This window comes from Ranitomeya imitator, chromosome 4 (assembly GCF_032444005.1).
Source record: "Ranitomeya imitator isolate aRanImi1 chromosome 4, aRanImi1.pri, whole genome shotgun sequence".
NCBI lineage: Eukaryota > Metazoa > Chordata > Amphibia > Anura > Dendrobatidae > Ranitomeya > Ranitomeya imitator.
In genome coordinates, this window is record NC_091285.1 from 631,325,717 (window position 1) to 631,349,408 (window position 23,692).

The 23,692-nt window shown below is 43.9% G+C and overlaps 1 protein-coding gene across 1 annotated transcript in view; it reads left to right on the forward strand.

Annotated features, from left to right (window-relative positions):
* The first annotated feature begins 408 nt into the window (after positions 1 to 408).
* Positions 409 to 23,692, forward strand: part of MRPS24 (mitochondrial ribosomal protein S24) — a 32,919-nt gene continuing 9,635 nt past the window's right edge. The window contains exons 1-3 of the mRNA XM_069766751.1: positions 409 to 522; positions 1,620 to 1,700; positions 3,890 to 4,001. Coding sequence (XP_069622852.1) covers positions 409 to 522; positions 1,620 to 1,700; positions 3,890 to 4,001 — 307 coding nt within the window. The remainder of the gene's footprint in view (positions 523 to 1,619; positions 1,701 to 3,889; positions 4,002 to 23,692) is intronic.

A 23,692-nucleotide genomic window follows, 5' to 3' on the forward strand; every position in this document is an offset into this window, starting at 1 on the left:
GACATGATGAATTCCAGCTTTCCAGGGTTAATAATGACAATGGATCCGTAGAAATCGAGTGCTTAACAAGTTACGGATGATCCGTATGGGATCCAATATTTTTACGCACCCATAGACTTGTATAGGCGATACTCATCTGAGATACAGCAGGGATTAGATGCCGCCATTTTATTAACTGAACAGTCCTATTGAATTACTACATGGGTCAGTGTGAGGCTGATCTGTGGCCATTTTGGTTATCCCTGAACTATACACATATAGCATATGGTCAGTTACTGCCTGTATTTGGGTTACTTCTTCTGGGAGCAGCACTAATATCGCAGGGGATTCGGAGCAATGTGTCAGTCACTTCCTGGCTGTGATAATTGTGCGTTACACCCAGACGCGATTCTCTACTTTGTCCACTAGATGTCGCTGTTGTCAGTCAGAGGCCGGACCGTGCATGTTTCCTCCCCACGGATTGCGCTATGGTATATTCCAAAGATGGCGGCGCCCATGTGTAGCGCAGTGAGTCGGCTGCAGGTAACAGGGACATTGGGGTCACTGGGGGGTGCGCCTGTGGTAACAGGTGGAGTGGATGGCATTCTGAAGCTTTGCTTCCTGTAGGGATTTGGGGTTATGGCTGCTTCTATTAAATGCACCACAATTGTTTTTTTTTTTTTTTCTTGTGCACGGTTTCCTGTTGGGACCATTTTTTGTAACATTTTTCTCATTTTTATAGATGTATGTATCCAGTTCGCGGTTATAAAAACAAGCAGATTTGCTATTCACTTCTTATTAAAAATTTGCAGCCATTCTTCAGACAGTAACAGTTTTCTTTTTTTGCAGCTCGTTGTCTAGGAAACCGGCCACCGCTGCTGTCTTGTAAGCGCTGCGCTGAAGCTGGCTGGGGCTAGGAGGTAACAGCGCCCCCAATAACAGCGCCCCCTCCAGCGCTCCTGGCCGGCCTCAGTACAGTGCTTACAAGCTGAATAGAAGAGCACTTGTAGGCACTGCACGCGTCTCTAGCAGTGGCGGTCGGTCTCCAAGGCAACAAGGCTGAAAAGAAAAGTGTTAATATCTCAAAAATGGCTGAAAATTTTAATATGCCGTAAATTGAAAAAGTGCTTGTGTTTCCGAGCACTAGATGACGATCTTCATTAATGAGGGTGGGAGAAGCCCAGTGACCTCTTAGCGGAATATCCCCGCTGGAGTGGTGCATTAAGGAGGCATCCATTACTTTAGCATTGATGACCCTTCCTTAGGATAGTTCATCAATGTTTGATCAGTCGAGGTCCGACATCCGGCACAGCTGTCATCTGTGTTAGCGATCAGAAATACTTGTGTGCACGGATCCGTATCAATCCATTTTTCAGAGGATGCGGAAAACTATTTTTTTGTGCTTTTAAATCCTGATAAAAAAAGATGAAAACTTGATCCTTTTTGTTTTTTTTTTTTATAACATTGCAGTCTATAGAAGACAGAGCTGTCAAACGTTAGAAAAACGTGGTGTGAACCAGGCCTAAGCGCCAATCATAAGGGTACGACTGCCGGCCGCCTGCAGGAGCTACACATCACATTCTCAGATGAGGTCATTACACAGCAAGGCCGAATCTTACTTATACGCTTTTTATTTGTAGGTTTTGGTCAGAGGACTAGAAGGCATTTTCCCCCGACATTCTCAGATTCGCTGTATTCAGACGAGCTCGGTTTGTCTGAAGGTAAGCACAATATGTTATGGCCCTTATCAAGGTACCTTACTGTAACATTTTATCACATGGAATTTGGTTTGGTTTTTACTTTTTTTAATGGTAATCACATTTATAGAACAATGGGAAGTCTGAGACTGGGCATTAAAACATAGTAAAAAATAATTGCGGCACTCACCACCAATGTATCATTTCCACCAATGTATCCTGTGACCATCCGCAAGGTCACAGGATACAATAGACCTTCACATGTAACTTGCGACACTGTGGGTCTGACACCCTAGATGACGCACAGCTATACGGCTATGCAACAAACGTCTATTTGTAACCGGTGACCATGTGAATGCAAGAAAGTATGAAAAATGATACATTGGTGGTGAGTGCCGCAATTTTCTCTTTTATGTGCATTGTTTGGAATCCATATATATAATCGTCTAAGGGGCACTTCCGTCTGTCTGTCATGGAAATCCCAAGTCGCTGATTGGCCGCGGCCAATCAGCGACGGGCACAGTCCGGCCGCAAAATGGCCGCTCCCTACGCCCCTGCAGTCAGTGCCCCTCCATACTACCCCCCTCCCCCAGTCAGCACCCGCCGCCAAAATAGCGTTTTAGCAGTCCGTTAAACTGACTGCGTTACACTGCGGCATGACGCGGTGTAACGCAGTCTAACGCTGCTATTAACCCTGTGTGACGAACTTTTTACTATTGATGCTGCCTATGCCAAAAACCAAAACCAAAAGTTAACCACAAAAATTTAGAATTTTTTTAATACATTATTTATAAATCTATTATTGAAAAGTGTAGCTCTTATACACCTGGATTGATGGAAATAATACAATAATTATGACTCTTGCAGGCCTTTAGTAAAAAAACATTGCTGCATCCTTAAGGGGCTGTTCTCAAGTTTGAAAGTTACCTCCAATCCATGGCATAGGGTATAGCTTCTCGATTTTTGGAGCCCCCACTGATCCTGAGAACCGGGGGGCTATGAAGAGCCCCATGTGAATGGAGAAGTGGTCGATTATTCGCACTGTGGCCCCATTCATTCTTATGGGAGTACCGAGGAATAGCCGAGTGCTGCACCCAGCTGATGATCGACCACCACTCCATTCACATGGGGCTGTTTAGAGCCCCAGTTATCGGGATTGGTGGGGGTCCCAGCAGTCGGACCCCCAGTGATCGGAAAGTTATTCCCAGTCCCTCAGAGGATAACTTTCTGACTTGGGACATACCCTATAATCGCGTATTCTCATCATTACCCTTCCAGTGTATATGCCCATTACAGAACAGGATTAACTCACATAGACAGATCAGAGAGATCACATGATCTGCCATGTATTTGAATAGCTGAAGCACATATTCAAAAGTTTCCAGCGCCTGTACTCCTGGCTGACCTGGGACGGTCAGCACTCACCGAGCACGCCGGACGGCCGGCACTCAACACATTAGGCCTCTTTCACACTTCCGTCTCTCTCTCCCTCTCCCCTACACCGGAAAAGCTTAGCCGACACATCAGTCATAACACTGGATGCGTTCCCTCCATTGGATCACTATCTTACCGACATCCGTCGGCACGTCTTCCCGACGAATTACAACGGGACACTGACTACCGACGGAAGTGTGAAAGAAGCCTTAGGTGCACATTCTGAGTAAGGCTACTTTCACATTTCCGTCGGTAGTCGGCTGTCACAAAGCGTCGGCGCGACGTACCGACGGACGTTTGTCAAATAGTGTATATCGTGAGCAGCGGACCCAGTTTTTCAACGGGTCCGCTGTCCAGTCTAAAGTCCCGGGGAGGAAAGAGAGAGCGAGATTGCCTGCCGGGCATGCGCAGTCGGAAACACAGGATACAACGTACAGAAAAACGTTCCCTTGATCGTTTTTTTGCAAAAGACGGGCCGCCACATTTTGCAGGATCCAGTGCACGGCGGACAAAACGTGAGTCCATACGTCGCTAATACAAGTCTATGGGAAGATGCAGGAGCCTGCATTTTCACAAATCAACGTATTGCGACGGTAGCAGAAAGACGGAAATGTGAAAGTAGCCTTAGCATGACGAGATCTGTAGGGGGCGCTATAACAACTATGTAACATCGATATCTACCTTGTCTAACACAGACGTGTAATATCTAACAATGGCACAAATATTATAATATATTAATATATATATATATATATCATATGTGTTTTTTTTATTTTTAGAACCGTGCAGCTCGTGTACGTGTGGGTAAAGGAGACAAACCAGTGACCTATGAAGAAGCACATCCCCCTCACTACATTGCCCATAGGAAAGGCTGGCTTTCTCAACACACAAGTAAGACTTTTATAACTCTTCCATATACTGTGCAAATGTGAAGTCTTAAAGGGATTGTCCGCCTTTTGCATATGATTTTTTCTTTTCACTATATATATTCATGTAATTAGGGCTAACAATTATTATCTTGCTGAAGTCTGACATGTTGGATCCTTATCTTCTACAACATTATATGTAGAAGGAGAGTCAGGAGCCCCCCCATACATCGTAGACCAACCCCTGCAATGTTAGTCTTATTTAGTGGGGGCTTACTATGTGATAGAGAAGACGTCCATTTTTGAAGGATCAGGATATCTTGATTTTTATTATTCTATCCATTTATAGAATTTTTAGATTTAAGTGTAAGGAAACAATAAATCCTTGGACAATTCAGTGACCTCCATTGTGAAGTTACATTCAGTACAGATTGGAGTGTACGGACCTACACTGGACATGTAAGATTAGATCTCCCAGGTGTAACATGACAGTGCTCACAGGGCCAAAGTGAATCCCATATATTCCCCCTTGATATTTTCACAAGAGTGACAGGCTATATGTGTCCATTACTGACCCGACATTGATAGTTCTGAAGAAGGAAGTGATGATTAGGATGATGTCCGATTGCATAAGACCTAATCTAAAATGTAAAACGGGGCAATCAGCTCACCTGTCCGGGTGCACGGCAAAATACTCCAGTAACAGCAACCATCCAAACTATAGTCGGCACTCACATCTTCTTAAAAGAATTGAATTATTGATCCAGAGGTATAAAAGGCATAAAAAATGGTTGAACACAACAGATCAAAAATTAAAAAGTCAGAAAAGAAATATCCACTGCGCTCCAGGCAACATGTTTCAGACTGATTTGAGATTTGGAGGAAGGTTTTTAGAGTGTTTCTGCTCAGTTTCTGCTCCAAAAATCCTTAAAAAACTCTGATAAAGGATAGGAGATTAGACTGTTGATTAATTCCACCTCTCTTATCCAACTGCTCAAAGCAGGAGTCACTAAATCATCCCAGACAGATGTCTGTCCAGCCTCTGTTTGAAGACTTCCATTGAAGGAGAACTCGCCACCCCTCGTGGCAGCCTGTTCCACTCATTGATCACCCTAACTGTCAAAAAGTTTTTTTCTAATATCTAATATGTGTCTCCTCCCATTCAGTTTCATCCCATTGCTTCTAGTCTTTCCTTTTGCAAATGAGAATAAAGATGATCCTTTTACAATGGTGACAGCCCTTGAGATATTTGTAGACAGCTATTAAGTCTCCTCTCAGTCTTCTTTTTTGCCAGCTAAACATTCCCAAATCCTGTAAACGTTCCTCATAGGACATGGTTTGCAGACCGGTCACCATTCTGGTCGCTCTTCTCTGAACTTGCTCCAGTTTGTTGATGTCTTTTTTAAAATGTGGTGCCCAAAACTGTACACAGTATTCCAGATGAGGTCTGACCAAAGAGGAGTAGAGGGGGATAATGATTTCACGTGATCTAGACTGTATGCTTCTTTTAATACATCCCAATTTGCATTTGCCTTTTTTGCTGCTGCATCACACTGTTGACTCATGTTCAGTTTATGATCTATTAGTATACCCAAGTCTTTTTCACAGGTGCTGTTGCTTAGCCCTATTCCTCCCATTCTGTATATGCTTTTTTCATTTTTATTGCCCAGATGTAGTACTTTTCATTTTTCCTTGTTAAAAACCATTCTGTTAGTTGCTGCCCACTGCTCCAATTTATATCTTTTTGAATCCTCTATCTCTCTTCTCTAGTAGTGGCTATTCCTCCTAGCTTTGTGTCATTAGCAAATTTAATCAGTTTACCCTCAATTCCTTCATCTAAATCATTGATAAAGACGTTGAACAATACCTGGCACAGGACAGAGCCCTGTGGTGCCCCACTTGAGACATTCTTCCAACTGGATGTGCAGCCATTTACGACCACTCTTTGGGTCCGATCACTAAGCCAGTTATGAATCCACCTAACCGTTGCCTTGTCCATTCCATACTTCGTCATTTTTTCAATAAGGATTGTGTGAGATACTTTGTCAAATGCTTTGCTGAAATCAAGATATACTATATCTGCAGCATTTCCCTGATTCACCCAGTCAGTGATACTGTCATAGAAGTAAATTAAGTTAGTCTGACATGACTTATTAGTTACAAACAAATGCTGACTCTGGGTAATCACTTCATTCTTATCCAGATACTTACATATATGTTGTTTAATAATTTGTTCAAAGATCTTTCCTGGTAGGGAAGTCAGATTCACCGACCTATAGTTCCCTCGGTCCACCTTCTTTCCCTTTTTCAAGATGGGAACAACATTTGCTCTTCTCCTGTTCTCCAAGAATTTTCAAAGATTATGGAGAGTGGTTCAAAAATTTCATCTGCTATCTCCTTTAGTACTCTGGGGTGTATTTCATCTGGACCTGGTGACTTGAATTCATTTATGTTAGCTAAGTGTTTCCTTACTATATTTCTGTTTATAGATATCCTGGATTCTTCTATTCCTTTAATAGGACAGTGAATATCAGTTGATGTTACTTTTCCTTTCTGAGAGAAAACAGATGCAAAATAGGAATTTAAAAGTTCGGCCTCCCCAACATCCTTTCTTACCATTTCATCATTTTCATCCTGTAAAAATCCTATAGCATCTTTGACTTTTCTTTTACTTTTGACAAAACCTCCCCAAATCCTTTTTTATTGCTTTTGATGTCTTGCAAGCCTAAATTCATTGTCCGCTTTAGATAATCTGATTCGTGCCCTGCAGGTTCTGCAGACAGCATTATATTATTTTTATTTTTTAATCAGCAAATTAAAACATGTATTACTCATGACATTACAGTTTACTCAGGTACCAGTTTTTAGAGTAAAGTAAAGTATCTGTCCTTCTCCCCCATCCCCCCTCCCCCCTGGTCTTAGAGACCATGACATAAACAAACAGAATTCCTCACGTTGTACACATAATCGAATAGCGTACTGTCACAACCCCTGAACACCTCTTATAGCGTCACATCATTCCCGCCACACTAGTTCCAGTCAATCCACGGTTGCCATAACTTGTGGAAAAGATCCACCTTGTTTCTCTTGATGTATATGCTTTTTTCCAGAAGAAGTATATGATCCGTTTGTGTAATAAAGTTTCTTCTAGTCGGAGGTTCCTCTCTTATCCAAAATTTTGCTATCAGCTTTCTTGCAATAAATAACAATCGTGCAATTACTATTTTGGTCGAGTTGTCCTTTATTATTTCTTCCACGTATCCCAATATGCATACCAATGGGTTTTTACGGACAGTGCACCCATACACCAGTTCAATACGGTTCAATACCACTATCCAGAAGGAAGACAGCCTAGGTCAATGCCACAGCATGTGCAGTATGCCTGCCTGAGATTGTGAACACCTTGGGCAATCAGAATTAGACCTCAGTCCAGCCTTGAATAATCTTTCAGGGGTTCTATAAGCCCTATGGATTACAAATAACTGTGATAACCTCCCGGGTTCACTCATGGAAATCTTAGGCACGTACTCTAATATTGATTCCCATCTATCATCATTATATTCTTCTTTAGCATGTGTTTAAGTTCTGTGTTCATCAATCCTGGTTTCCTTAAATGCTTTGTATTCTTCCCTCTTTTTCGAAATGTTAACGATTGTGCTTTGAGAATCTAATTATTCAAGATTTCCCATCCTTCCTGGACATTTTTGTCCTTAAGGATATCCAGCCACTGGATCCCTCCGATACTTTTTCTGAGTCCCTTAAAATCTGCCTTTCTGAAATCTAACCTTGAAGTCTGAGTCTTGACAGGTCTTCCTCCTCTAGTTATCCAAAATCCTAAAATAGCATGGTCGCTACCTCCTAGGGTCCCAGCCACTCTTACCTCCTCAACCATTTCCTCCCTGTTTATAAGGATTAGATCCAAGGTAGCAGATCCCCTTGTTTTCTCTCCTACCTTTTGGAAGATAAAGTTGTCAGCAAGAGAGGATAAGAATTTGCTTGACCTGTTAGTTTTGCCTGAAAGAGATTCCCAACAAATGTCTGGATAGTTGAAGTCTCCCATGACAACTATGTCATATTTTTTGGAGAACTTGGCCATTTGATGTATAAAGAGTTCATCCATATCTTCAGCTTGCACAGGCGGCCTGTAGTAAATGCCTACAATGGTGCCCTTTCCATTGTTCGGTCCTTGTATTCTTACCCAAACAGTTTCCACAGAACTCCCAGTCTCTGAAGCTTCAATCTCTGCGCAGACATACGCTTTTCTAACATACAATGCGACACCTCCTCCTCGTTTATCAAGTCTGTTTCTTGCAAATAAGTTGTATCCTTCTAGCCTTGTATTCCAATCATGTGTATCGTCCCACCAAGTTTCAGTGATTCCAACGACATCATATTTCTTTTCCTGCGTTAGTAGTTCCAATTCTCCTTGTTTGTTGCCCATGCTTTGTGCATTTGTATAGAAACATTTTAGTTTGTGATGGTTTTCTTTCTCCAATATTTTTATTTAGATTTTTTTTGTCTTTGTTCTTCCCTCCCACTTCTAATAGCAGAGTTCTCAATAGTAGATGTCAGGTGTATGGCTTTTTCTGACCTTTTGCTTCCCTTCCCACATTGTTCTAGTTTAAAGCTCTCCTGATCAGTGCAGCAAGGCGACTTCCAAATACATGTTTTCCAGTCTTCATAAGGTGCAGCCCATCGTCTAGGTAATTCACTCCGTGATCCAGAAATCCAAATCCTTGCTGATGGCACCATCGACGTAGCCAGTTGTTTACCTGCAGAAAGTTTGATTGCCTTCAGTGGTTGAAAGACAAGGTGTCAAGGGGCAATATTTTGACCACTATCCCACTTATACAAGGAGCAGCAGCATTTCCATCGGATGCCTCAGCTGACTGTACAATTGGCGGCAAGATCAGCAGGCCTTCGAACGTGGCCCAGCTTTGTATGAAATGTGTAGGTTTAGAGAGGATAAAGCAGAATTACATTGTGGGCATCGTTCTGCGTAGGATCTTCTAGGTTGCAGTTTCTGAATAGTGGATTGTGTTTGCGATACGGGGCTATTGGAGGCCGCATCTCCGTCATCATCCATGACAAGTTCTCCTTCCTCCTCACTTTCCGTCCCTTTTCCTCACTCTTTGGGGGATTCTAGATACGAATGATGGTGTTTGCTTGGTGGTCTGACAATGTTTGCTAGTACCTGAAGCTAGTGACTGATTTGGAAGACGTACAACCGCGCTATATTGGTCCTCTCATTCCTTATTTCTCCTTACTTTGTCTGCGGCCATATTACACCGAAGATGTATAATCCAACAGCTTATAATATAAAAGGTGGCCACCTGACTTGTAGAAAAATACCAAGATATGTAGGGGGCCTCTACTCAAATGCCACATTATTCAGGTGAAAGTTATGCCGACTCCCAGTCACCAACATGCACTGCCGTATAGTGCTAGTCATATAGTTCACCTTGGGCACAAGTCTCGTCCCTCTATTTATGTGAGCAAGTGTATAGGTGTATGGCAGAGATATGTATACCCACACTGGGTGCTTCACGTCACTCCGCAAACCTGCAGTGCCAAAAGACTGACTAGGAGCTCATCGGAGCGGGTCTGGTGACTGTGGCAGGATGTGATTATCTTAATGTATTACCAGTTGTAGAAGGTTCCAGTGTCAGCTGAGATGCATGCCACTGATGGCATGTCGGAGGTGTCAGAGGCATACATAGAAATCATGGGGCCCCAAAGAAGAAGTTCTAATTGGGCCCACCCCCTCCCCCAACAAAAAAATCTATATATTCATTGATATCACAGAAGAACATATCTCACAACTTTGCAGCCTTTATAAAGTAATGTTCCTCCTACTGAAGCCTTAGATTCCCCCCTCATTGCAACCATAAAGTATGATACCAACAAGTGTCCCCCACCCAAACACAATATGATACCTCCACAGTACCCTCAACATGCACAGTATGACGACCCTACTGTACATCACCTCAACTCCCCCTGCAAACTATGGTGATCCCAACACAGTATGATCCCCCACACAGCCCTCCATGCAATATAATAGGTCTACGTACAGTATAATGACTCTACATGTCACCACACTGTATAATGGCCCCCACTAGCCCTCCACACAATATGATGGACCCCAGCACAAACATTCACACTGTATTATTGCTTGTATACAGTATAATGTCCCCCACTTAGCCTTCCATAAAGTATAAAGGCTCCATAGTCTTCCATATAGTATAATTCACTCCCCATAGTCCTCCATATAGTATAATCCACCCCAGTTTTCCTTACAGTATAATGCACTCCTCATAGTTCTCCATACAGTATAATTCACCACCCATAGTCCTGTATGTAGCATAATGCACCCGATAATCCTCCATATAGTACTATGCACTCCATAGTCCTTCATATAGTATAATACACCCCCAGTTCTCAATATATTATAATGCACCCCATAGTCTTCCATTTCGTTTAATGCACTATGCATAGTCCTCCATAGAGTATAATGCACCACCCACAGTTGTCCATGTGGTATAATGCACCCCATAGTACTCTATATAGTATAATGCAACCTATAATCCTCTATTTAGAGTAATGCACCCCTCATAGTCCTCCATACAGGATAATACGCTCCCCATAATCCTCACGCAGTATACTGCACTCCCATAGTCCTCCATACAGTATAATGTGCTCCCCATAGTCCTCTGTGTAGTATAATGCGCTCCCCATAGTCCTCCGTGTGGTATAATGCGCTCCCCATAGTCCTCCGTGTGGTATAATGCACTCCCCATAGTCCTCCGTATAGTATAATACGCTCCCCATAGTCCTCCACACAGTATAATGCACACCCCATAGTCCTCCATATAGTATTATAGCCACCACAATGTACGCACTGATTTAAAAAAAAAAAAAAATCCTCGCCTCTCCTTATTCCCCCATCATTGCGATAGCCGATGCCAAGGAAGAATGATGGAGGAGGGAGCATCAGCTGATGCATTTGAATGTTCTGTGACGGGCTAGGGGGTGCGGCTCTGTATCGGGTTCTCCCGACTCTTGGGCCCTATAGCAGCCGCATGGTCGGCCGCCATTGACGGTGCACTACTGCCAGCGCTCAGCTCAGCGATATAACCAATGGCCGCTACCTCCAGCATTGGTCAGTAGTACTGCCTGAGCAAGCAATAAGCTGCCTTGGTCCGCGCTGCATTTCCAATGGTAACGACTCGGCTTCTGAGATATCCTCTTAGGTTGTTAAGAGCTTCACTCCAGCAATCGAAGCTGCAATACCAAAAATGTTATAAAAGCTCAAATATTTATTGGTTATCAGTAAAATAGTAAACACCATAGACGCAAATATATTAAAAAGGTTATATGGACAAACGATTTATATAGTGAAGGACACAAACAGAAAAGTCCGACACAACTGCTTGTATGTAAAAAGGACCGAGAATTCAATGGTTGTAATACAGGTCCTTCTCAAAAAATTAGCATATAGTGTTAAATTTCATTATTTACCATAATGTAATGATTACAATTAAACTTTCATATATTATAGATTCATTATCCACCAACTGAAATTTGTCAGGTCTTTTATTGTTTTAATACTGATGATTTTGGCATACAACTCCTGATAACCCAAAAAACCTGTCTCAATAAATTAGCATATTTCACCCATCCAATCAAATAAAAGTGTTTTTTAATAACAAACAAAAAAACCATCAAATAATAATGTTCAGTTATGCACTCAATACTTGGTCGGGAATCCTTTGGCAGAAATGACTGCTTCAATGCGGCGTGGCATGGAGGCAATCAGCCTGTGACACTGCTGAGATGTTATGGAGGCCCAGGATGCTTCAATAGCGGCCTTAAGCTCATCCAGAGTGTTGGGTCTTGCGTCTCTCAACTTTCTCTTCACAATATCCCACAGATTCTCTATGGGGTTCAGGTCAGGAGAGTTGGCAGGCCAATTGAGCACAGTAATACCATGGTCAGTAAACCATTTACCAGTGGTTTTGGCACTGTGAGCAGGTGCCAGGTCGTGCTGAAAAATGAAATCTTCATCTCCATAAAGCATTTCAGCCGATGGAAGCATGAAGTGCTCCAAAATCTCCTGATAGCTAGCTGCATTGACCCTGCCCTTGATGAAACACAGTGGACCAACACCAGCAGCTGACATGGCACCCCACACCATCACTGACTGTGGGTACTTGACACTGGACTTCAGGCATTTTGGCATTTCCTTCTCCCCAGTCTTCCTCCAGACTCTGGCACCTTGATTTCCGAATGACATGCAAAATTTGCTTTCATCAGAAAAAAGTACTTGGGACCACTTAGCAACAGTCCAGTGCTGCTTCTCTGTAGCCCAGGTCAGGCGCCTCTGCCGCTGTTTATGGTTCAAAAGTGGCTTTACCTGGGGAATGCGGCACCTGTAGCCCATTTCCTGCACACGCCTGTGCACGGTGGCTCTGGATGTTTCCACACCAGACTCAGTCCACTGCTTCCTCAGGTTTCCCAAGGTCTGGAATCGGTCCTTCTCCACAATCTTCCTCAGGGTCCGGTCTCCTCTTCTCGTTGTACAGCGTTTTCTGCCACATTGTTTCCTTCCAACAGACTTACCATTGAGGTGCCTTGATACAGCACTCTGGGAACAGCCTATTTGTTGAGAAATTTCTTTCTGGGTCTTACCCTCTTGCTTGAGGGTGTCAATGATGGCCTTCTTGACATCTGTCAGGTCGCTAGTCTTACCCATGATGGGGGTTTTGAGTAATGAACCAGGCAGGGAGTTCATAAAAGCCTCAGGTATCTTTTGCATGTGTTTAGAGTTAATTAGTTGATTCAGAAGATTAGGGTAATAGGTCGTTTAGAGAACCTTTTCTTGATATGCTAATTTATTGAGACAGGTTTTTTGGGTTATCAGGAGTTGTATGCCAAAATCATCAGTATTAAAACAATAAAAGACCTGACAAATTTCAGTTGGTGGATAATGAATCTATAATATATGAAAGTTTAATTGTAATCATTACATTATGGTAAATAATGAAATTTAACACTATATGCTAATTTTTTGAGAAGGACCTGTATACAGTTAGGTCCATATATATTTGGACAGAGATGACAATTTTCTAATTTTGGGTATGGAAATTACCACAATGAATTTTTAAACAAAACAATTCAGATACAGTTGAAGTTCAGACTTTCAGCTTTCATTTGACGGTATCCACATTAAAATTGGATGAAGGGTTTAGGAATTTCAGCTCCTTAACATGTGCCACCCTGTTTTTAAAGGGACCAAAAGTAATTGGACAATTGACTCCATGGCTATTTCATGGACAGGTGAGGGCAATCCCTTCGTTATGTCATTCTCATTTAAGCAGATAAAAGGCCTGGAGTTGATTTGAGGTGTGGTGCTTGAATTTGGAAGGTTTTGCTGTGAAGTAAACATGCGGTCAAAGGAGCTCTCCATGCAGGTGAAACAAGCCATCTTAAAGCTGCGAAAACAGAAAAAACCCATCCGAGAAATTGCTACAATATTAGGAGTGGAAAAATCTACAGTTTGGTACATCCTGAGAAAGAAAGAAAGCACTGGTGAACTCATCAATGCTAAAAGACCTGGGCGCCCACGGAAGACAACAGTGGTGGATGATCGCAGAATAATCTCCATGGTGAAGAGAAACCCCTTCACAACAGCCAACCAAGTGAACAACACTCTCCAGGAGGTCGGCATATCAATATCCAAATCTACCATAAAGAGAAGACTGCATGAAAGTAAATACAGAGGGTTCACTGCACGGTGCAGCCACTCATAAGCATCAAGAATAAAAAGGCTAGACTGGACTTTGCAAAAAACATCTAAAAAAGCCAGCACAGTTCTGGAAGAACATTCTTTGGACAGATGAAACCAAGATCAACCTCTACCAGAATGATGGAAAGAGGAAAGTATGGCGAAGGCGTGGTACAGCTCATGATCCAAAGCATACCACATCATCTGTAAAACACGGCGGAGGCAGTGTGATGGCTTGGGCATGCATGGCTGCCAGTGGCACTGGGTCACTAGTGTTTATTGATGATGTGACACAGGACAGAAGCAGCCGAATGAATTCTGAGGTATTCAGAGCCATACTGTGTGCTCAGATCCAGCCAAATGCAGCCAAACTGATTGGTCGTCGTTTCATACTACAGATGGACAATGACCCAAAACATAAAGCCAAAGCAACCTAGGAGTTTATTAAAGCAAAGAAGTGCAATATTCTTGAATGGCCAAGTCAGTCACCTGATCTCAACCCAATTGAGCAGCATTTCACTTGTTAAAGCCTAAACTTCAGACAGAAAGGCCCACAAACAAACAGCAACTGAAAACCACCGCAGTGAAGGCCTGGCAGAGCATCAAATAGGAGGAAACACAGCGTCTGGTGATGTCCATGAGTTCAAGACTTCAGGCAGTCATTGCCAACAAAGGGTTTTCATCCAAATATTAAAACTGAACATTTTATTTACAATTATTGAATCTGTCCAATTACTTTTGGTCCCTTTAAAAACAGGGTGGCACATGTTAAGGAGCTGAAACTCCTAAACCCTTCATCCAATTTTAATGTGGATACCCTCAAATGAAAGCTGAAAGTCTGAACTTCAATTGCATCTGAATTGTTTTGTTTAAAACTCATTGTGGTAATGTCTATAACCAAAATTCGAAAAATGTTGTCTCTGTCCAAATATATATGGACCTAACTGTATATATTGCAGCACTGTCACAGCACAATGGGTATATTTAGTGTTAATTAAAAACACATTATCACCATAGCTGAGATACCCAGATCTTTAAACAATAATCTTTATTTTTTTTTAATCTTTATTTTTATATAGCGCTAACATATTCCGCAGCGCTTTACAGGTTGCACACATTATGATCACTGTCCCCGATGGGGCTCACAATCTAAATTCCCTATCAGTATGTCTTTGGAATGTGGGAGGAAACCGGAGAACCCGGAGGAAACCCACGCAAACACGGAGAGAACATACAAACTCTTTGCAGATGTTGTCCTGAGTGGGATTAGAACCCAGGACTCCAGCGCTGCAAGGCTGCTGTGCTAACCACTGAGCCACCGTGCTGTTTTTAAGGTGCTCACATCGTCCACATTGGTAGCTGCCATAATGTCCCTTACGTGTTCTAACCCGAAGTTCTCTTGAGGTTAACCCCACGTATATTAATGAACACGTGCACCGAGCATAATATATTACATGGGTGGTATTACACGTAATATGGTCCCTGATCTTAAACTCACGAGAACCATCACTTGATGTGAAAGACGTGGCCCTTATCAAGTTATTACAGGCCAGACAGTTACCGCACGGGAAAAAAACTTGTGGGACATGTGCGCATGTCCGTGACGTGTGCTGGCTGGAGCATCGCTTCCGGGGTCCGTAGTGCAGGGCGTGTTGCATGTGCCCTGCACACTTCATTCACATCATTATGCCCACATTGGGAATAGGTGTGTGGGGTATATATAAAGACTAAGACACACAAGTGTATACACAGCCCCCTGAGGAAGCCCACGCGAAACGCGCGTTGGGGCTGCGTAGTCTTACCAATTGCACAGATACACCTGCGTGAGATTTTTTTTGCTCTGATGCATATTGTTTAAAGATCTGGGTATCTATATAGGGCCATAGCTATGGTGATAATGTGTTTTTAATTAACCCTAAATATACCCATTGTGCTGTGACAGTGCTGCAATATATATATTACGACCATTGAATTCTCGGTCCTTTTTACATACAAGCAGTCGTGTCGGACTTTTCTGTTTGTGTCCTTCACTATATAAATCGTTTGTCCATATAACCTTTTTAATATATTTGTGTCTATGGTGTTTACTATTTTACTGATAACCAAGAAATATTTGATATTTTTATAGGTAGTTTGGTACTCCTTTTTCCTTTGTTTATAATCATATTTTGGAGTATGTTTTATGCCTGTTTTCAACAGTGCTGGTTTTTATTAATTTTTTTTCTGGGTGTTCTTGTTAATTTTATAAAAGCTGCCAGACTTTGGAGCACACAGCTCCCATTGGTCTATATTACGGTTTTGGTTTGTTGAGCTATGGACATATTTGTCCGAAAAATAAATAATGTAATAGTTACCTTTGGTTAATAGAACTGCCCTATGTTTCAATCATTCATTTTCAGATGCAGTTTACAGCCTGGTCTAAGTTTCAGCTTTTTCTCTTGCTGGGGGTGGCTCTTCCAGTAATATAGGCTGGATGTGAGGTCTGTGTGTATCCAGGAAGCTGTGGTTTTCATTGGCTAGTATAGCAGCACAGCTTCCATCCTTCTCTTATTTCCTTTTCACATGCTATCCTCCTTACCTATAGCCTTGTTTTATCTGCCCTCTCTGAGACTGTAGATACATTATTCCCTGTCCACATTGTGCAAATTTGCTTTCAAACCCTCCCTGCCATGAACACTGAGAGAAGGAGGGGGGAGAGTTGTCAGGATGATTTGTAACATTATTGCAGAGCCACATATAGGACTTACTTTGCAGCACTAAATTCACTTAAAGGGATTATTTCAGAATTTTCTTTTTTTTTCTCACTCCCTGTAGTGTAATAATAACTCTCGTTATTTAGTAGCCCGACCAACCTTCAAATACTCACTGCCTGATTCCTTACTCCTCTTTCTGGCTCAACCTGCTCCATAAATATGATTTATATTGTGGGGATAGCACTTTAAATGTGCTGTAGCCCCTTCAGTCAGCTGATCGGTGGAGGGTGTCATTCTGTGTTGGAGATATGACGGAGGAAAACATTTTTTTTTTCTAGAGGTGAGCAGTAATGGGATTTATCACTTTTTTTTTCCTTACTGGGGTTCCTTACTGTCTGCACTGCAGTAAATGTCAGCCATAGATACTGCACAGCGCCACCTTGTGGCCATATTCTCACTGCACGTAATATTTCTATGGGGAAACATTTTTCCCACGCTGACCTGCTTGTTTGCCATTCGTAACACATTTTGATTATAGATTTTTTTTTTTATGTGATTGGTGCATAAAAAAAAAAAGAATAGATTATGAATATCATATTTATGAAGGCCCTTAATTTTGTAACCTGCAAGTGTTCCAGTTAAAACGGTGGCAGTAGGTATAACATGGCCTTGTAAAGTAGAGTTCACAACATTCCTTAAAGGGAATCTGCCAGCAGGTTTTGTTATGTAATCTGAGAGCAGCATGCAGTGGGGGCAGAAACCCTGATTCCAGCGATGTCGCTTACTCAGCAGTTTTATGTAATTTCAATACAATTGGTGTTTTGTTTTTTTTGTTTTTTTTTTACTGCAGGACTAGGTCTCATGTGCAAACCAGTCCAGCTAATCTGTGTAGCCCAGCCCCTATCACTGGCAGTTTCACAGAGCATTGTCAGCAATCAGTGGTGTGGGCAGGGTTATACACAGCTCAGCATTCATAGCTCTGCAGCAGCCAAAACAGGGATTGTATCAAAACTGCACCAAGCGATACATTGCTGGAATCAGGGTCTCTGTCCCTACGTCATGCTGCTCTCAGATTACATAGCCGACAGATAACCTTGAATAAGAGTAAGCTTTCTGTAGGGATTATGGCACCGCCTAGTGGAGCGCACTAGTCTTTTAAAAAAGGTTTTCCATTACTTAAGGGAGTATTCATAGCATAGACGTTTATGGCATATCCCTGCTTGGATGTTTGTGGGACTCCCATGGATGCCAGTGACAAGAGTCAGCGCTCCATTTATTCATTCTCTCCTTGAATATTGTACCAGCCAAGATATAGCTGTGGATTCTACCTCCGGGCCGCCCACCTAACATTTCTGGCACATTCTGTAGATATGGAATACCCCTTTATTATCCATATTTGACCATCGGAATAAAATTCTATCCAGAGATGCGGGTGACACAGCTGTTGCATATCACAGTAGCAGCAATTGTATCAAACCTCATTCACACACTACAGAAAAATAAACCTTGAACTTGACCGCAAATGGCACATTTTTGACCATATTTGCTGCAAACTGCATCAAAACCGCAACAGATTTTAATTTTTTTATGTTTAATCTGGTTTTTATTGAAAAGAACTTCAAAACAAACAAGAAACAAAGGATTCAACAACATAAAAAGTATTGAGTACAAAAAGAAATCTCATATACAGCTGTATATCAAGACCTGTAACCAACAAGTCCCCAAATAGTATAACTGTAAAAATCCATGGCGGATGTAGGTATCCCCCATCCAGGGAGACTGTATGACCTTTGGTGATACATATGTCCTCTGAAAGAGAGCGACCCAAACAGGAGGAGCTGGGTCACTCCAAGTCATAATGGTATAAACACGAACGGAAAGGATGAGACGAAAAAGAGGAATATGGGGAGGAGAGAGGCTGAAAAAAAGGGGGGAGGAACCATGGAGTCTGATATAGAAGGGGGCAACTTGCACCCCCTATAATGACGTCCGTCTAATCCGTATTGTTCAATCTATCTTCCTTATGGCTTAGAAAAGAGGGATTGAAAGTCCTGAGAGTCCATATACAAAATCCAAGGACTCCAGACCTGCAGATATTTCTCCATTGAACCGTTAACCTCAGCGGACAATTCCTCCATACTTTGAAGGTTGGTCATCTCCTTGACCCATTCAGACACATTAGGAGATTGGGAGGATTTCCAATGTCTCGGGATCACAGTGCGCGCAGCAGTTAAGCAGAATCTTAGGAGCCCCTTTTTCTGGAAGCGAAACGAGCCCGGGAGGATAGATACGGTAATAAAGCCACCTGGGGGGAGTTGGTCACCAAATGCCCGCTATTGGCTTAATATGCAGAAGAGACAGAATCCCAAAATGGCTTAATATGCTTACATCCCCACCAAATGTGTAGCACAGTACCTCTCTCTACTCCACAACGCCAGCACCTATCGGAGACGGAGGGACAAGCGGCGTGTAAGCCATCAGGACAGCGATTCCACCTGGTGAGAATTTTGTAATTCTTTTCCTGTGCGGCGCAGGCAATAGAGAATTTATGTGAATATAAGAACGCCTTCCTCCACTCCGCCTCCGATATAGCAACTCCCAACTCACCCCTCCACCTCTCCATGTACTTGGGGAACTTGTCTTTGGTATTTTGGTTCAAAAGAGCATATATTAAGGAGACCGCATGCGCAGGCGGCGACCCCAACAGGAAAAGCTTTTCAAACGGCATAGGAAGGGAGGAGTATGAGCCTGCGCCCTCTGGAGACCAGGGGAAGGATTTTAGTTGGAGGTATTCCAACCAATCAGAAGGGCCCCTCCCTCTAACGGCTGCACTGATTCGAAAGCGGGCATGGCCGAACCCATGAGGGCATGAAAGCATCTGGTATTGTCCCCTCTCTCCCACCCAAGAAAACGATCCCTCTCCACCCCCGGGGGAAACTCCGGATTAGAGAAGAGAGGCGTAAGCGGTCCACTGTCTAAGGACAGAGAGAGCCTCTGCGGGTCTCCAGATCCCATCCTCTAAGTGTATCTTTAAGGAGGTCAGCTTCAGAACTGAATTGACCTCTACTTTTAGGGCTGATCCAGGGAAGGTTATGGAGCGGAATTGTAGAGCTAGTTTGTTCTATTCCCACCCATTGTTTGAACTGTGGAACTGCCAGTCCAGCATGCGTATCAATAGCGCTGCTCTGTGATACAGTTTGAAATTCGGAAGACCCGCGCCCACTGAGCCTTTGTGCCTATATAAAGTACCTATGCCGATCCGGCGTCTACCACCTCTTCCCCCACACAAATCTCGAGATGGCTGATTGGATTCTGGAAATTTATCTTTAAGATGTTGAATGTCCTCTCTAGATAAAGTTATATTAAGGGCCTCTGATTTAGAATAATTCACTTTAAAATTACCAAGATGGCCAAATGTCTCAAATTCTTTGACTATGGAGGGGAAGGGAATGCAAAGCTGTGATATAAACATGAGAAGGTCATCTGCATATAAGGCCGATTTACATTGACCTACCCCAACTGGAATACCGTGAATGCTGGGGTTCTTTCTAATGGCTATTGCCAGATGTTCCATTATCAATACATACAAGAGAGGGGACAGAGGACACCCCTGCCGTGTACCGTTGTTGATGTGGATAGGGGAGGACAGGAACCCATTAACTTCTGTCCCTTACCTCATCCTTTGGACTTACTCAGTGGTCCTCCGCAGCCACCCACACAGACGGGCATACACTAGACCTGGTATTCACCCGTCTCTGCTCTCTATCTAACTTCACCACCTCCCCTCTCCCTCTATCCGACCACCATCTGCTCACCTTCTCATCCCTGTCCTCCTCACCAGTCATCCATGTCCAGCAACATGCGCACCCATGTAGAAACCTCGCACACCTAGACACCCACACACTCTCTGACTCCATCCTACCACTGGCATCCATATCCTCACTCCACGACACAGACAGTGCCACTGCTTTCTACAATGCCACGCTCGCATCAGCTATTGACACGGTTGCCCCTCTCGTCCATGGCAGAGTGCGATGTATCAATAGACAACCTTGGCACAATAACACCACCAAAAAGCTCCGGCAAGTGTCCAGAGTTGCGGAGCGGCGTTGGAAGAAAACACACTCGCAAGATGACTTCACTGTATTCAAACAAGCAACACTCGCTTTTAAATCTGCACTCACCTCTGCTAAACAGGCCTACTTCACAACACTCGTATCTTCCCTATCCTACAACCCCAAACAGTTATTTAATACCTTTAACTCCCTCCTCCGCCCCCCACTGGCCCCTCCAACCTCCCTCATCTCTGCTGAGGACTTTGCCACACACTTTAAAAATAAGATCAACCAGACAAGGCAAGTCTTTATTGTTCAACCACCACAACCCCTTTGTATACCAGACCAATGCCCAAACCCCATAACCTCCCTCTCCAAGATCAGTGAAGGGGGGCTTAATTGTCTCCTCTCCAAATCACACCTCACCACCTGTGCGCTTGATCTCATCCCACCTCCTCCCCAACCTCACCCCCACACTTATCCCATCCCTAACCCACCTCTTCAACCTATCACTAACTTCTGGCACCTTCCCCTCTGCGTTCAAACATGCCACAATCACACCTATCCTTAAAAAGCCAACCCTCGATCCAACTGCTATGTCCAGCTGTCACCCAATATCGCTGCTCCCATTCGCTTCCAAACTCCTGGAGCAGCACGTCCATGCTGAACTCTCCTCCCACCTCTCATCTAACTTGTTGTTCGACAATCTACAATCTGGTTTCCGCCCCCATCACTCAACTGAGACTGTCCTGACCATAATCACTAATGACCTACTTACCGCCAAAGCTACTGGACAATACTCTGTACTCCTCCTTCTAGACCTGTCCTCTGCTTTCGACACAGTTGACCACTGCCTCCTACTACAGATCCTCTTCTCCTTTGGCATCAAAGACCTCGCCCTATCCTGGATCACCTCGTACCTTTCCAACCGCACATTCAGCGTCTCCCACTCCCATACTACCTCCTCATCCCACCCTCTCTGTGTTGGAGTCCCCCAAGGCTCTGTTCTAGGACCCCTACTCTTCTCAATCTATACACTTGGCTTGGGACAACTCATAAAGTCCCATGGATTCCAGTACCACCTCTATGCTGATGACACTCAGATCTACCTCTCTGGCCCAGACGTCACCGCTCTGCTCTCCAGAATCCCAGAGTGCCTATCAGCCATATCCTCCTTCTTCTCCTCTCGCTTCCTCAAACTCAATGTGGACAAATCTGAACTCCTCATCTTTCCTCCATCCCACAAATCTTCCTTACCTGACCTATCTATCGCAGTCAATGACATCATGCTTTCCCCCGTACCCGAAGTCCGCTGCCTCGGAGTAACCTTCGACTCTGCCCTGTCCTTCAAACCTCACATCCAAGCTCTTTCCACCTCCTGTCACCTCCAGCTCAAAAATATCTCCAGGATCTGTCCTTTCCTCAACCCCCAATCTACTAAAATGCTTGTGCACGCCCTCATCATCTCCCGCCTTGACTACTGCAACATCCTTTTCTGTGGCCTCCCTGCTAACACCCTTGCACCTCTCCAGTCCATCCTTAACTCTGCTGCCCGAGTAATCCATCTCTCTCCTCGCTACTCCTCCGCTTCCCCCCTCTGCAAATCTCTTCACTGGCTCCCATTCCCTCAGTGTATCCAGTTCAAATGACTAATTCTAACCTACAAAGCCATCCACAACCTGTGTCCTCCATATATCTCTGAACTAATCTCCCGATATCTTCCCTCACGTGATCTCCGGTCCTCCCAAGACCTCCTTCTCTCCTCCACACTTATTGCTCCTCATCCAATCGCCTCCAAGACTTCTCCCGAATATCCCCCATCCTCTGGAATTCTCTGCCCCAACACGTCCGACTACCAACCACAGTCGGATCCTTCAGACGGAACCTGAAAACTCATCTCTTCAGGAAAGCCTACAGCCTGCACTGTCACCGCTGCCGCCTCATCACTATCGAAGCTACCGCCTCACCAACACCGGAGCTCCTGCAACCCTCAACCTACTGTCTCCTTCCCCATAATCCTGTAGAATGTAAGCCCGCAAGGGCAGGGTCCTCACCCCTCTGTATCAGTCCGTCATTGTTAGTTTGTTTACTGTATGTGATATCTGTCAGGCCATGTTCACACAATGCGTTTTTTACCGCGGAACCGCCGCGATTTTGCCGCTGCGGGTCCGCAGCTGTTTTCCATGCAGGGTACAGTACAATGTACCCTATGGAAAACAGGAACCACTGTGCACATGATGCGGAAATTAACTAAAAAAGCCGCACTGAATAGCTGCGGTAAAAAAGAAGGACCATGTCACTTCTTTGTGCTGAACTGCAGCGGTTCTGCACCCATTGACCTCCATTGTGAGGGTCAAACCCGCAGTAAAACCCGCAGACGAAAAAAATATCTGCGGGTTTTCGGCGGTTTGTGGTGCAGAACCGCTACAGCAGGAAGTGCGTGGGCGGAGTGTGGCTGCCCCCCGTGCTCCAATCCCACCCCCCCCCCCCCCCCCATGCTCCGATGCCACCCCCCGTGCTCCGACGCCCCCTCCCCCGTGCCCTCATCTCCCCCCCCTTATACTTACCGGGCCTCCCGGTGTCCGTCCGTCCATCTTCTCCCTGGGCGCCGCCATCTTCCAAAATGGCGGGCGCATGCGCAGTGCGCCCGCCGAATCTGCCGCCCAGCAGATTTGTTCCAGGCACATTTTGATCACTGTGGTAACCTCACAGTGATCAAAATAAAAAAAAAAGTAAATGACCCCCCCCCCCCCCTTTATCACCCCCATAGGTAGTAACAATAATAAAATAAAGAATTTATTTTTTTTGTCCCCCACTACAGTTAGAACTAGGGTTAGGGGTAGGGTTAGGGTATTTTCAGCCATTTTAACCCTAAACAAACTTCCTAGAAAACACACAGACTCTGCAGAGAAAACTGCATAAAAAACCGCACTAAAAAAACGCACATAAAAACGCACCAAAAAACGCACCTGCGTTTTCTGCCAAGAGCTGCGGTTTTTAGTGCAGAAAAAACAGCAGGGAAATCAGGAACGTGTGAACATGGCCTCACTTGTATGTAATCCCTTATCATGTACAGCACCATGGAATCAATGGTGCTATATAAATAATAATAATAACCCTAACCCTAGCTGTAGGGCCCCTATATAAAGAGAGAGAATCTTCTCAATAAATTTGGTGCCCAGGC